Here is a 13814-nt window from a genome sequence, read left to right as displayed (position 1 = left end):
ATTTATTTCTTAGTACAGCCTATTTCCCCCTCCAAATGTATCTTAAATGTAGTTTAAATGTATTTAATTATTATGAATGATTTTATTATATTGACTGTACACCGCCCCGAGTCCCTTTTTGGGAGAGGGGCGGTCTAAAAATCTAAGAAATAAAATAAATAAATAAATAATAAATGCCTATAGCTATTGCCAGGAGTGGGCTTCAAAAATTTCAGCAACAGGTTCTCTAACCGATTGCTGGATTGGGGGCGGGGGAGCACGGTGGATGTGGCCTAGTCAGCCTCCTGTACCACAGTGGGGAGACCATTTTCACCTTCCCCAGGCTCTGAAGGCTTTCCTCGAGCCTCTGGGAGGGCGAAAACTGCCTCCCTCCAGCTGCAGAGGCCCTTCGGAAGCCGGAAATGGGCCTGTTTCTAACCTTCCGGAACTTCCAGGTCGTCTGTTTTTCCAACTCCCAGACATCCTCACGGGCCCTGCACTTACCTCGCATCCAAAACAGGCCGCATGGAGACTCCTGAGAGGGATGGGGAAGGGTGGGCGGGGCCAGCCAGGGGTGGGATTTGCAGGTTTTCCGAACCAGACATAACTTTAGATATGGGTTCTCCCAAACCCATAGCAGCCCACCCCTGGATATAGCATTCAGACTTTCTCCTATTGATCTCTTCCTCCTTTTCCTGAAATTCTCTTGCTTAAATGAAATTTACTTCCTGAACATCCTATATTGCTTTATATCAAGTCAGATCAATCTAAACTAGAATTTTAATTTCTGTAATGTCCCAATGATGGCTCTAAATAGGATTCAGTACTAGTTTCTGCCCTAAGGTTTATGAACAAGAGTTCAGGATATATTTTACACATTTACATATTCATAGTCATTTGCAAATTTCAACATAAATATATTATTCAACATAATAAAAAGGAGGGCTGCGCTTCATTGAAAAAGTATTTAGAAGTAGTCCTTTGGAGCACATAGAGATGGAAGTGGAGCACTTCTTTAAGCCAGTTGCATCTACTTCTGGCTTCCGTGTGAACTAATATGTCCCCTTAAAGATACAGCTGTTTTAAAGCCTCAACTTTAAAGCTTACAGCAGCTTTAACTTATTTAAGCTCATTTGGAAAATCTAAAAGAGGACATGGTGGTTTTAATGAAATATTACACTGACAATCCCATTTAGCCTGAAGCACATCTTCTGAATAAGTTTCAAATCAGGAAGAATCCTATCCAAAATATTCTTAGCAGTCTCATAAGCTGCTTCTTCATATCCTTTATCTTCAACTTATTTTTTTTTCCTCAGCTGAGTTTTAAATCAATAATAATTCTTTCCTATTTTTTAAAAAGAAGATAGTTTGCAAATTAGGCCTTGAAGACTGAATTGCAACCTCCGTGTAGTACTGAAGCCAACTATGACCTTACTTTTTGGAGAGCTTCCAAGCATCCGGGGTAAAATCCTGAAATGTGAGTTTCTACTGCTAGAAAAAAGGAAAAGTCTAACAACAATATGCATTAACTCTCATCACAGTGAGCATTTATATTGGTATCTATCCATCTCTAAGGAGGAAAAAATATTAATGACCAAAATCTGGTAGACAAAACAGGCAGAATGCTCCACCTAGCTACAAGCATATTTACTGCATGCAATTTAAAGTGATACAGTAAATAAAAAAGTGCAGATGGGCACATCAAAGAGTACAGTAAATCAACACACCTGGGTGAATTAGGCAGGAGTCACACTCATTGTCCTCATTCCTACAACAAGGTATAGTGTATCCCACTACGTCTTTCTGTCCAGGACACACACATTTGATCTGATCATATTCACAACACTCCCGACACATGATATTCCATTCAGCACCTGGACAGTTTTCATTGATCAAGGTATACTCTGCAGAAAGCAAAAGGAGAGTTATATGACAAAGAAGAATTAACTGTTGGCAGAACATAATCCTTGTAAGCGGAAGTCAAGTGATGTATTATAACAGGGACGTTTCCTTTCATTATAAAATTAAGCTGGAGGGGAAAAGGTCTGCCAATTGGAACAGAGGAGCAGGAAGGGACTACTCAATTCTTTATTACATGTCATTTTATTCATCAGAACTGTCTATGCTGCACTACCAGTTGAAAATCCCAGAAAGGAGGGAGGGGGGACGGAATACAGAGCTTTGATTAGGAAAGTAACATGGACTACTGTTCAATTAAACGGCAAGCATTTAATGGCTGCAATTTATTTCATAAAAAGAGGCATTCCATTGGAAGATGCATTCATGGCTCCCTACTGCCACATATTATATGGCTTCATAAAAGAAAGTCATCTTTCATTTATACCACTTCCTAAGAATAAAGACACTGTGGGCTCGTTTATTTATTTATTTAGTAATATCTTGAAGGGTTTTTTTCCCCAAATCAGAAAGAGGTGGTCCTTGACTTACAATCACAAATGGGAGCAGGTTACTGTTGCTAAGCAAAGCAGTTAAGTGACTCATCCCTGATTTTATGATGTTTTTGGCCATGGTTGTTAAGCGAACCACTGAAGCTGCTAAGTGAATCGTGTGGTTATTAAGCAAATCTGTTTTCCACCATTGACTTAGCTTGTCGGAAGCATCCAGGAAGATAATGAATGGTGATCACATGACCTTTGCTGCAAACATTGTAAATGCATGTTGGTTGCCAAACATCCAAATTTTGATCAAGTGATCAGGGGGATGCTAGGAAGATCATAATGGTTAGGACCATTTGTAAGTCATCTTTGTCAATATTGATGTAACTTCAAAAAGTTGCTAAATGAATGGTTGTAAGTTGAGGACTATCCTGTACTCTGCATTCAATTTCCTTAGAACTTTGGTATCCTTTTTGACTCTTTCTTTAATCCAAGGAATTAAAAGAATATTTCCTTGGATTAAAGAAACATTCAAAATATAATAAAACCACAGAACACCCAACCTGTAAATTTTTACCAGGCCAATGACATAAGAGCAATTTTCTTGGTTTAGCCATATTCACACATTACCCATCAGAATGCTAGGAACATCTATGATATTGCATTCATTTCTTTTCTGGCCTTTGGGTGAGACAGTCATAAATTGTAGTAGCTGTAGAATTGTTAAAATAATGTGAAAACACTTGCCTCCAGAAGTTGTGAATGCTCCAACCCTGGAAGTTTTTAAGAAGAGATTGGACAACTTGTCTGAAATATTATAGTTTCCTGCCTGAGCAGGGGTTAGACTAGAAGACCTCGAGGTCTATTCTATTCTAGTCTAGTCATGTCTATGTCTATTCCTATTCCGTCTATTCCTATGTATTTCTAATGTTCTGCCCTTAAGCAGTTAGCATGCAGTGCAAAGTTTGTTATGCTTCATCATATGTTCAGGATGAATCCCTGGTCAGCCTGATTTGCCTTCACTCTCCTGTTGTCTCCCTAAAGAACTGGACATAGCAGCACTATGGATGTGCTGGTGGCTTATCTGAACTGTGCTTAGCATTGGATTGTTTAGATGCCAATACTCTAAAACGGAAAAATATGCAACCTGGGCTGCATAGGAAAGAAAACCAAGGTCTGCAACTCAAATGGCTTTCAATTAACTGCCTCCAAACTGCAGCCAGTAAAAAAGAAATAAAAGCCAGTATAGCTCCTTTGGGAAAGGGAATCAAATTATATTATATCTGCGCCCAGCTAGATTTCAGAGTCATCATAACACTGTAATCCCAAATCCAATATAACTTCTAACACATAAAGTCCAATGGGACAGCCCAAAATCATGTTTCAGCCCTCGTTCTGGGATAAGAGAAATTGGTATTCAACAGTTTCAAATACTATCAGGTCAGCTATACTATACAACTATACTATCAGCTTTTGGCGATTTGGGCTACTTCATATTGGACTACAGGTAATCCTTGATTTAAAATTGTTCGTTTAATGACCATTCAAAGTTAAAATGGCACTGAAAATTGTTACTTATCCAGGGGTGGTATTCACTTCCCTTCCCTACTGGTTCGCAAATGTCAGAGCACATGTGCTCGGTTCGCTCACCCATGCCACATCCGTGCATGCGCTCTGCCTTCCGCCTATGTGCTTTGCTTATAAAAAGGGCCTAAATGGGATGCCGTAAAGCCGGGGTGGGTGGGTGGGTCCACAATTGATTTCCGCTACAGGTTCGCCCAAACCAGTTAGAACCGGCAGAATACCACCTCTGCTAATGACCATTTTTGAGACTTACAACCATTGCAGCATCCCCAGGATCATATGTTAAAAATTCAGATGCTTGACAGCTGACTCATATTCATGACGGTTGCAATGTCCTGGGGTCACGTATTTACCTTTTGCGACCTTCCAATAAGCAAAGTCAATGGAAAAGCCAAATTAACTTAACAACTGTGTTACTAATTTAACAACTTCAGTGATTCCCTGAACAACTAGGACAAGAGAGGTTGTAAAATGGGACAAAACTCATTTAACAACTGTCTCACTTAGTAACAGAAATTTTGGGCTCAATTGTGGTAGTAAGTCATGGACTACCTGTATCTATCTGGAGCTTCTGCATTCCTGCCCCAGAGGTGGGTTGCTGCCGGTTCAGCCTGGTTCGGTAGTGGCAGCAGCGGGAGGCGCTGCCCGGATGCTTCTGTGCATGCGCAGAAGTGTTGCACAAGCACGAGCGAGCCAGTAGTAAACCGATTAGCAACCCACCACTATCCTGCACTCAATGCAGGACACAGAAGGAAGAACACTTAAGAATCTCCCTAATTTTCTGTTCCGAAATGAATGGGTCTGATATGACCATGTCATATGCTATTTGTTATGGACCGAATATATGTATATGCTATCAGCTGAAGAAACTGAATTAAAGCAGAAGGTACCAATCTCTTATATTTGCAGTAAAAACTATATGTTCCAAATATTTCTAATTATTCAGTCTATTAGGGAAAGAAACAGTGTTATAAATATTAATAGAAGCATTATGATTAGTAGTGCTAGTAACTAGAACGAATTCATTTTCTAGTAATAAAAAATAAAAGCATCTAAAGGCATTATAGTTATAATAATTTATACGCAGTTGTGCTTTAGGGCATTTCATCTTAAAAATTTACATTAATTTCCAAGCACTTATTCCTAATACATTATGCTCCATTGAAATATACTTATCTGCAAGTATTACTGGGTTGAATAGGCAAAATCTTGGCATGAAAACAGAGAACTGAACTCCAGCAGTAAACTTTTGTTAGCAGATCTGTTCTATGGCCCAATTTATCTGTATGTTATTTGTTTGGTAATCTAAATAATAAAGCACTACTCCAAGGAAAATGTAGGGTATACTGAGACTGAAACCCATCAAGTATAAAGTGTTATTAAAACAATTGTGCTAATTATTTTTTTTAAAGTATTACTTTTGGGGGGGGGGTCTCCTCTGATTTCACTACAGCTTTTACAAGGAGATGGGATTATTTAATTAATCAATGATTCTACAACCAGGACAGGCCATATAATGCTTTTAATGAGATATGGCATGCATAACCCATTGAAGTGGTTATTCATACTTATTAGACAATTAATGCTGCCATTTTAAAGCAATGAAGGGCAATTAAATGTGCAATTTGATTCTGAATGAATATTAAGTCTTTAAAGGTAACACATTTCTTCAAAATAAGTCCCCTAGGAAATGACACTGATTGGTTTTGAAGAAATGATTCTCCCATGCAGGAGACATAACTCACTTCAACCAAGCATTAGGGTGTAGGAGAAGGCTGTAATGTGGAAGACTCCTCATAGCCTTCAGCCTGCAGCTCTAACTTCTCAGCTACATGATTTAAGGATTATCCATGGCACACTGTTAGAGCAAACCAACCCAGAAAAACCTTCAGCTGGTGGCCCAGAGAATGTTTGAGGTGGTTGCCTTAGACTCAACTTGTGGGCAACCTCACAGCATTCACCAGAGCCACCAATCTGAAATCACACCAGCTAGTGCTATAGGAAAAGGTTCCTCTCAGCCTTCTCCCAAGTTCTTCAGAAGGTGGCTGAGAGGACCTCCAAAGAAAGAACAATAACATAATCATGGAGGAATCGGGTTGCTTCACAAAGAAGCTTTGAAGTGCTTTGCTCTGAACTTTCACTGAAGTGAAACATTCCATTGAGGCTTCACATAGGTAGGTAGACCAGATAGGAAACATGGTCAGATACGCTACTTCCACTTTATTGTAAAGCAGCATTTACAGAATCTTGCAAATCTGAAACTACAATTCTCCTGCTGTCACCTTTACAGTCTTATAACTTAGGAAGAATATCTCCTGAAACTCTCACTTCACCTACGTACTATGCACCAACTGTTGGCTATAGTCCAACTGTCCAACCTTATCCAACTTAAGCATCTTTTTGTCAATCTCCCAAGGTCCTTCCCATGTACCATTGTACCCTAGAAAATATTCCTGAATTTTGTGAAAATCGCTTGATATCTTGTACTCCAGTTCTTCATTACTAGGGTTTGCAGTGGAATTGGCATATTTAGTCATATTTTATGAAATATAACTATCTTGATATAAATATTCATCCTATAATTTCTCTTAGGTTCTATCTTTTTTCCAGAGAATAGACAGTCCATCTTTTTTCACATAAATAAGATAGTAAGTTAGTATCTAGAGAAATTCATTACAAAGGTGCTTTGGAAGACACTGGAGCATGGACAAGCCCTATCTGTTGCCCCCTTCCATCTTTTATCAAATGAGGACTATTAAGTATACTTTTTTAAAAATGGAAAGCAGTTGCATTCTGCCTGTACCATATGAGTAAACATTATGTAATTCTCTTGTATTAATCAATTTGATCTAGTGGTTAAGGCATCAGGCTGGAAAGCAGGGGTTTGCTGCCGGTTTGGTGCCTCAAAAATTTTGCCACTGAAAATTATTCTGCGCATGCGCAGAACCAAAAGACAAGATGGTGACCCCATAGGAGAACAGGTTCAGGGGCGTGGCAGGCATGGATCGCTGTTGGTTCCAGCGACAGCAAGTTACTACCAGTTCGGCCAAACCGGTAGGAACTCTGCTGGAAAGTGAAAAACCATGAGTTCTAGTACTGTCTTAGCCCTAAAAGCCAACTGGGTGACTTTGGGCCAGTCACTCTCTCTCAGCTGAACTCATCACACAGGGTTGTTGTGGGGAAAATAGGAGGAAGATGCGTTGGATATGTTCGCCGCCTTACATTTTTTGTAAAAACAATAAAGGCACGATACAAAGAAATAAATAAAACAGAAACTGTACTTATTCAGAAGTAATCACATTATTTATCTCTGAGTTAAATTGAGAATAATAAGGATGTGGCAGTAGACTCAAAGAAAGGACAATTTATTTGCAAACATCTAAACTGGGGGACAGCCTATTAATTCAAGAAGAAACGTATAAGTGATTTCCTTCCTGTGCCTCTCATAGTCCTACACAAAATTAAGATTCCAATTGTAATTGTTCTGCTATTGGAGTGATTCTTGTCACTGCGTTAATTGTTTGCTAGCCGAACTGAATAATTACTGCGCAGGTCATAGGTCCTTATCAGCAATGATTTACTGCGCATGCTTAACACGTTTCTAATACATCACACATTCCAGAGACTTCTTTCCTTTTGATCTTCTGTTCATCTTTCAAGAAGGCGGACAACATTTGTTCTTGCCAAAATGTAACAATTAGATAGATTTGTTTATTTTCTTATTTCTTATTTTCATATTAAAAGTTTGTTTTCATTAGAATATGTTCTCGGGTTTTTATTTTTGTTTTTCTTGAAGATATGCTGTTTGGAAAAGCCGTCGGTTTAAGACCTCATTAGCTCAGGGTGAAAATTTCCCCTGACAATTCTACTGATAAATTCTATTCCACTTGCATACGTGAGATGTTTCTGCTATGTTTCTTCCAATGGTGGATCTTCAGTAAGGCAGTTCTCAACTTATGATCACAATTGCAACCAAAGGTTTGGTCGTTGAGTGAAGAAGTAGTTAAGTGAGATATCACTTGACCGCTTTGCTCAACAACCATTAACTCCAGCATTCCCAGTTGCAGTTGTTAAGAAATCTCCAGGTTGTTAAGCAGAAGGAGTCCTAGGTAAAGAGTGCAGAGTGCCTCACAGTGAATGGAGGAGAATTGGGAAGCTTGATGCATTCACATGTGAATGTGTCTCTGTTCCGGAGCTGAAAATCCTCTCTGCTGAAATCCAAGCAGGATTGTTAGCTCCTCAGCAAAGAGACCCTTGCGTGAGGTCTGTGTGAGAGCTTCCCCACTCCAAGGCACTTTGCGTTCCTTACTTTGTGCTGCCTCTCTGCTCAGAAGCTCAATATCCGCCTTGCCAAAATCCAAGCAGGCAAAGCGCTGAAATCCTTTGGCAGGCAGCTCTTTCAGTCAGCCTCCAGAACAACAGAGCTGCTTCCTGAAGGATTTTAGCTCTCTGTGCCTACTTGGCTTCCTGAAATCAAAATAGACATGGAGCTGACACCCTTCAGGAGGGAGCTATTTTTGCGAGCATCAGAGATAAGAAGAAATCCTCTTGGCAGGAAGCAGCAACTTGCAACCTTCCCTGCTGACTTCTCTATTGGCTTCACTTTCCTAAAGAAAACAGGAGAGAAGGTTGAAAATGGTATAAACAGGATGCTAAGTATCCAGATCATGATCACAGGTGGTGGGACTGGAGCAATGTTTTGCAACTGTTAGAAGTGCTTTACTGTAAATTGTTTGCCATTGTTAATTAGAAACATCATTAAGCAAACAGTCATAAGTCACTGGGATTCCAGTGCAAGTGAGTAATAGCCATATATCCCCATTAATATTAGTTCTCTCTGCAGAAAGTCACAATATTCAATTTGTCTAAATGAAACAGCAAAACCATCTAACAGAAATAGAATTTTTTAAAATGGAAAACATGGCACTGATTCTTAATCTATTTGCCTGCATTTGACTTCAGAATCTATTTACATGCAAGCATAGCAAAACAGATCCCTGAACTTTGCAAGACACTGGCCAGGATAAAGTATAAAACCTAATATACTACTGATCTTGAAAGAATTAGGTAGTCCTTGACTTACAACAGTTCATTTAGTGACCATTCGAAGCTACAAACAGCACTGAAAAAAGTTACCTATGGCTGTTTTTCACAGTTATGACCATTGCAGCATCCCACGGCAATGTGATGAAAATCCAGATGCTTGGCAAATGACTTTATTTATGACAGTTGCAGGGTGCGGGGTGCTGTGATCCCCTTTTGCGACCTTCTGATAAGCAAAGTCAATGGGGAAGGCAGATTTGCTCAACAACCATGTGACTTAACTTCACAACTGTAGCCGTTCATCTAACAAGTGTGGCAAAGAAGGTTGCAAAATGGAGAAAAAATCACTTAACTGTCTCACTTAGTAACAGAAATTTTGGGCTCAATTGTGGTTGTAAGTCGAGGACTACCTGTATTGGGGGGGGTGTCACTCTATATATGGAGAGGGTAGAGGTGGAGAAGCAAGATTCCAAGCTGTTCCTTTCTGAGGAATGATGTATGTTTTTGGAAAGTGCCATAAACCACATCATTTAGCGCCCTTCCCTTCAGGGAGAATTTGGACCCATCATTAATGTTAAAGAGAGATTCAATTGCAGCTGCCTTCTGTAGGTCAAATAATGGATTCAGTTTCATCTTTTACATCAGGTAGCATATCATCTTGCCCTTACTCTACTTTCCTAACCAGTGATGTGCGGTGAGGTTTATGCAGTGGTGAGTTTCAAAAAACTCACCAACCTACTCTGTGGGTGTGGCCTGCTTTGTGGTTGTGGCTTGAAGGCCATGTGACCGGGTAGGAGAGGCTTGCCGGCCATGTGACCGGGTGGGGGTGGCTTGCCGACCATGTGACCGGGTGGGAGTGGCTTGTCAGCCTGTGGCAGGTGGGAGTGGCTTGCTGGCCATGTGACCGAGTGGGAGTGGGATGTTAGAAGATCCCAAATGAAGTTAGAAAGGCTGGATCCCAAACCGAGCTGGCTTAATTGGGATAGGGGGAATAGGGGTTAGAGCTTCACCAAGGACCCTCCTCTCCTTTTCCCTCCTGAGATCGCTGCCTTTCCCCAAAAAAGCAGAGGGCATCAGTATTTAGAGGGAGCGTCTCCCAACTTCCCCCGTTTGTGCGTCACTCTTTCTCTCTCTCTCTCTTCCCCCCCCCCTGTTTCTCTCCCCCCTTTCCTTCCTCTTCCTTTTCCTCTGCACGGTTCCTCCCAGTTTTTCACGCTGAGCCATTGGGGGAGGGCAGAGGGAGAGAGAGAGATGGATTGAGGGGCGCAAAGAGATGGGGGCGTCCCATTTTGAGAAGCCTCCCTTCGCAAAAGATCGCTGAGAGGAGGAAAGGGAGGATTCCCCACCCCACTCAGCGCTGTTTTCGATGGGAGACTTCCCCTCCCCCTCAGAGCTGTTTCCCTTCGCAAAAGATCGCTGAGAGGAAGAAATGGAGGATTCCCCACCCCACTCAGCGCTGTTTTCGATGGGAGGCTTTCCCCCCCCTCTCAGAGCTGTTTCCCTTCACAAAAGATCACTGAGAGGAGGAAAGGGAGGATTTCCCACCCCACTCAGCGCTGTTTTCAATGGATAGGCGTGCGGCTTGGTTTAGCAATGGAGCGGCTTCTGGATGGGCGGGGGGCGAGCGAGCGAGTGACAGGGGCGGGGCAGGAACATACTTCCCGGTTCATTGACCAACCGGCTTGCCCGAACCGGTGTGGACCTGCAGAAACCCACCACTGGGTTTATGGCTGATGAGGCACCGACATCATCAAGTGATTATCATGAAGGGAGGCCTGACAACTTTCCGCTGTGCTGCGGAAAAGAGCCACGCTGTGCAGGAGGCTCCTCAGCGCTAGCCTCAGATCAGCAGAAGGAGTTGCTATCCCCGCCACCGTGATCCTGGGATATTTTGCTTGCATGCTTGCAAAGATCAAAGTTGTCACAGTCCTCCCTTTTTAGAGGGTTTTTTAAGCCTCACCTCAGCACTCGCCTTTTCTCTTTTACATTTTTCTTTTCATGAGCGGTGAGGCTCTGCCTCCCCTGCCTCCCCTGACTGCACGCCACTGTTCCTAACTATGTTTCTTGCTGTATTTCATGTTTCTGAAGTATTTTGTTTTAATGGAAAAGTAGAGATAAGTGACCATAGCATGCCAAAACCTGTGCTGCAGCTAGTTTTAAATAGTCTTCTTTGACAGAAAAGTATTTTTTTCCTATTAGAGTGATGGTGTGGGCAAAACGCATAAGCTGCTGGCTAATAGTGATGCCAAACTATCAACAGATCTCCTAATGAAACTGTTGGGTTAAGGAACATATGATGATAGATGCCCCTCAAATTGTTCTAGAAAGTTAAAAACTAGAGGATTTGCAAAAAATATTATAACATAGCAATGACGATAAAGTCATTCCAAGATCCTGATCTGCATCTGAACTTTTTGGAATGTTGTAAGTCTTTCTGGAAGATCAGCATAGACACTTTTTAACTGGGTCTATTTCTTCCACGTCAAATTAATTGAGTGGATATAATTAACTTCCTTTGAAAAGTATGTAGCAATTCATAGAGGCAATTTTTATGTATACCATGGCAGACAGAGAAAGTTAACATTTGTTATTCCTCTCTGTCCTCTGTAAATATAAGAAAGTAAGTATAAGATAGCCAAATGATTCTGATGAGAATTCTGGACTACATGAACACAGGAGCCAGGATAAAATCAGTTCCTCCCATGTCCTAGACCCGTGGGGGTGAACCTATGGCACACGTGCCACAGTTGGTACACAGAGCCCTCTCTACGGGCATGCCAGCTGTCGCCCCAGCCCTCTCTGCGGGCATGCCTCTCGCTGGCCAGCTGGTCTTTAGGTCTCTGCTATGTATGTGCAGGGGGCGGGGCACATGCAGAGGATGTGTATGCATGCATGGAGGGCAGGGTGCATGCACGGGGGTACTTGCATTGTATTTTGGGGCCTCATGCGTCACCCCGGGGCCCGTTTTGGCTTGGTGCAGGAGGCCTTCCAAGCGCAAAACGGGGTGGGGGGTGCACGCATTGCATTATGGGTGCGCTGTCGCATATGCATGTGTGTGCTTTCGGCGCATGCATGCATATGCTTTTGGAACACAACAACAAAAAGGTTAGCCATCACTGTCCTAGACCTTCCAGCAAGAATTCTGTTCTAGACTTAGCAGAAGAGTTTCCCAAACTACAGCACCACTAGGGAAAACAATAGAGAAGTCCAATGTATAGAGAAAACCTTGGGAATAAAGGCCCAATTGATATACTGCAGCCAGTTCCATCTTGATGAAAACCAGTAGAGTTTAGATGAATCCACTCACACCCAAGGGTAATCTTCCACCCAGATCAGGCTTGATGAGCAACATCTGAGTAAGAGTGGAGTAGTAACCCTGCGAGTCCCTTCGGGGAGAGGGGGCGGTCTAAAAATCTAATAAAACTTAAATTTAATATAAATTCTCCTCTGAGTGTAAGTCAGAAGTACTTCTTTGTACTTGAGTCGGTATGGTTAGCTACTATTGAAGAATGACAGACTTCTCTAGCAGACTGACCTTTTTCTGCCTCGACCTGTAGTTTAGATTCTGTCTTTACCATCAAAAACCTCAACTAGGATGTGAACAGGCTTGCCTTTGATTTCTTGACTGATGCTGACTACATCTTTAATATTTGTTGGAAGCAGACCTTAAAATGTACAACTAACTTTCCACCACTCACAGTGCCTAACCTAACATGTGGAAACCCTCCACCCATTCCTAAGGCTTTTACTTGTAAAAAAAAAGTTCCTTGGTTCCTATTAACTCATACGGTTAATAGGATGTCCAGTTTTATTTTGAGTCTCGTGAGTCTTTCTGGCTTGCTAAAATTCTCTTACGTTCCTTACAGATTACAATGAAAAACATATGATATTTCCCCTTCATTGTAGCAATAGAGGGAGCTCAGATTTTTCTTGGCAGAGAAGACACGAAACATAGTTTTTGCAGTAATATTGATGATACAGGCTTTTGACCTTTAAACAAATCATTTTTGGTAAATCTGTAAGGCAAGCACTAGAAATTCCTCCCAAATATGGGAAACAGCCAAAGTATTTGAAGTGACATAATCAGAATAGGGTCTTTTTGTTTTCTGTTGTAGTGCTTATTTTAACAAGTCTGTTTCTATGTCCTGTGCTTACCAAGAATTAGTACAATAATTTATAATATTTACTGTACATAAAGATCTTGTTTTCTTCTTACAAGTGTGACTCGCCTCTTGGGAAAGATTTAGTAAAGATATTATATAGTCTGTGGTGCAAAGTTATTTGTTTGGAATGTCTATCTATGAATCATCTTCTGAACCTCCCAAGTATCCCCGAATAGGCTGAGAACACAAAGGTGTGATCAAAGACAGAGAAATGCTTTACTATGGAGATACGTTTATTTACTGTATATTAAGTAAGCAGGATTATAGACATGCATCAATGTTTCTGGAAATACTCAAGCCGTAAGACATGGCTCTAATTGCTATAAGATATTGCAATGCCCAGAAGAGGCTTATGATATCCCAGTCACTCCTGAGATCACAAGCATTCCAAAGAGATTTCTTGGAAGGCTACAAACACAGAACAATGAGTAGAAAAAAAGATGCACTAAAAAACTGATCCTTCTTTGAATTTTAACAACAAGATTATAAAGCTTTGGGACTTCCGGTTCCGGCGGCTGACGGCGACGGGCAAGCTTTGCTCGCCCTGCGCTTTCCCGGTGGGCTCCCCACTCCTTGGGGGGCACAGGACGCCCCGTAGAGGCTCCTGCCGGAGGAGCGGCACTGCAGGGGATCCCCTAGATTGGCGGCG

At 41.5% G+C, this 13814-nt stretch overlaps 1 protein-coding gene across 2 annotated transcripts in view; it reads right to left on the bottom strand.

Annotated features, from left to right (window-relative positions):
• The window catches only part of PAMR1 (peptidase domain containing associated with muscle regeneration 1), a 95257-nt gene that overhangs the window by 76413 nt on the left and 5030 nt on the right, over nt 1-13814 (bottom strand). For both annotated transcript variants that reach the window (XM_081951600.1, XM_081951601.1), the window contains exon 2: nt 1707-1883. In XM_081951600.1, coding sequence (XP_081807726.1) covers nt 1707-1883 — 177 coding nt within the window. The remainder of the gene's footprint in view (nt 1-1706; nt 1884-13814) is intronic.

The sequence above is a fragment of the Natrix helvetica genome (genome assembly GCF_964273705.1).
Source record: "Natrix helvetica genome assembly, chromosome: 1".
Classification (NCBI taxonomy): Eukaryota; Metazoa; Chordata; class Lepidosauria; order Squamata; family Natricidae; genus Natrix; species Natrix helvetica.
This window is presented reverse-complemented; position numbering and strand designations above follow the sequence as displayed.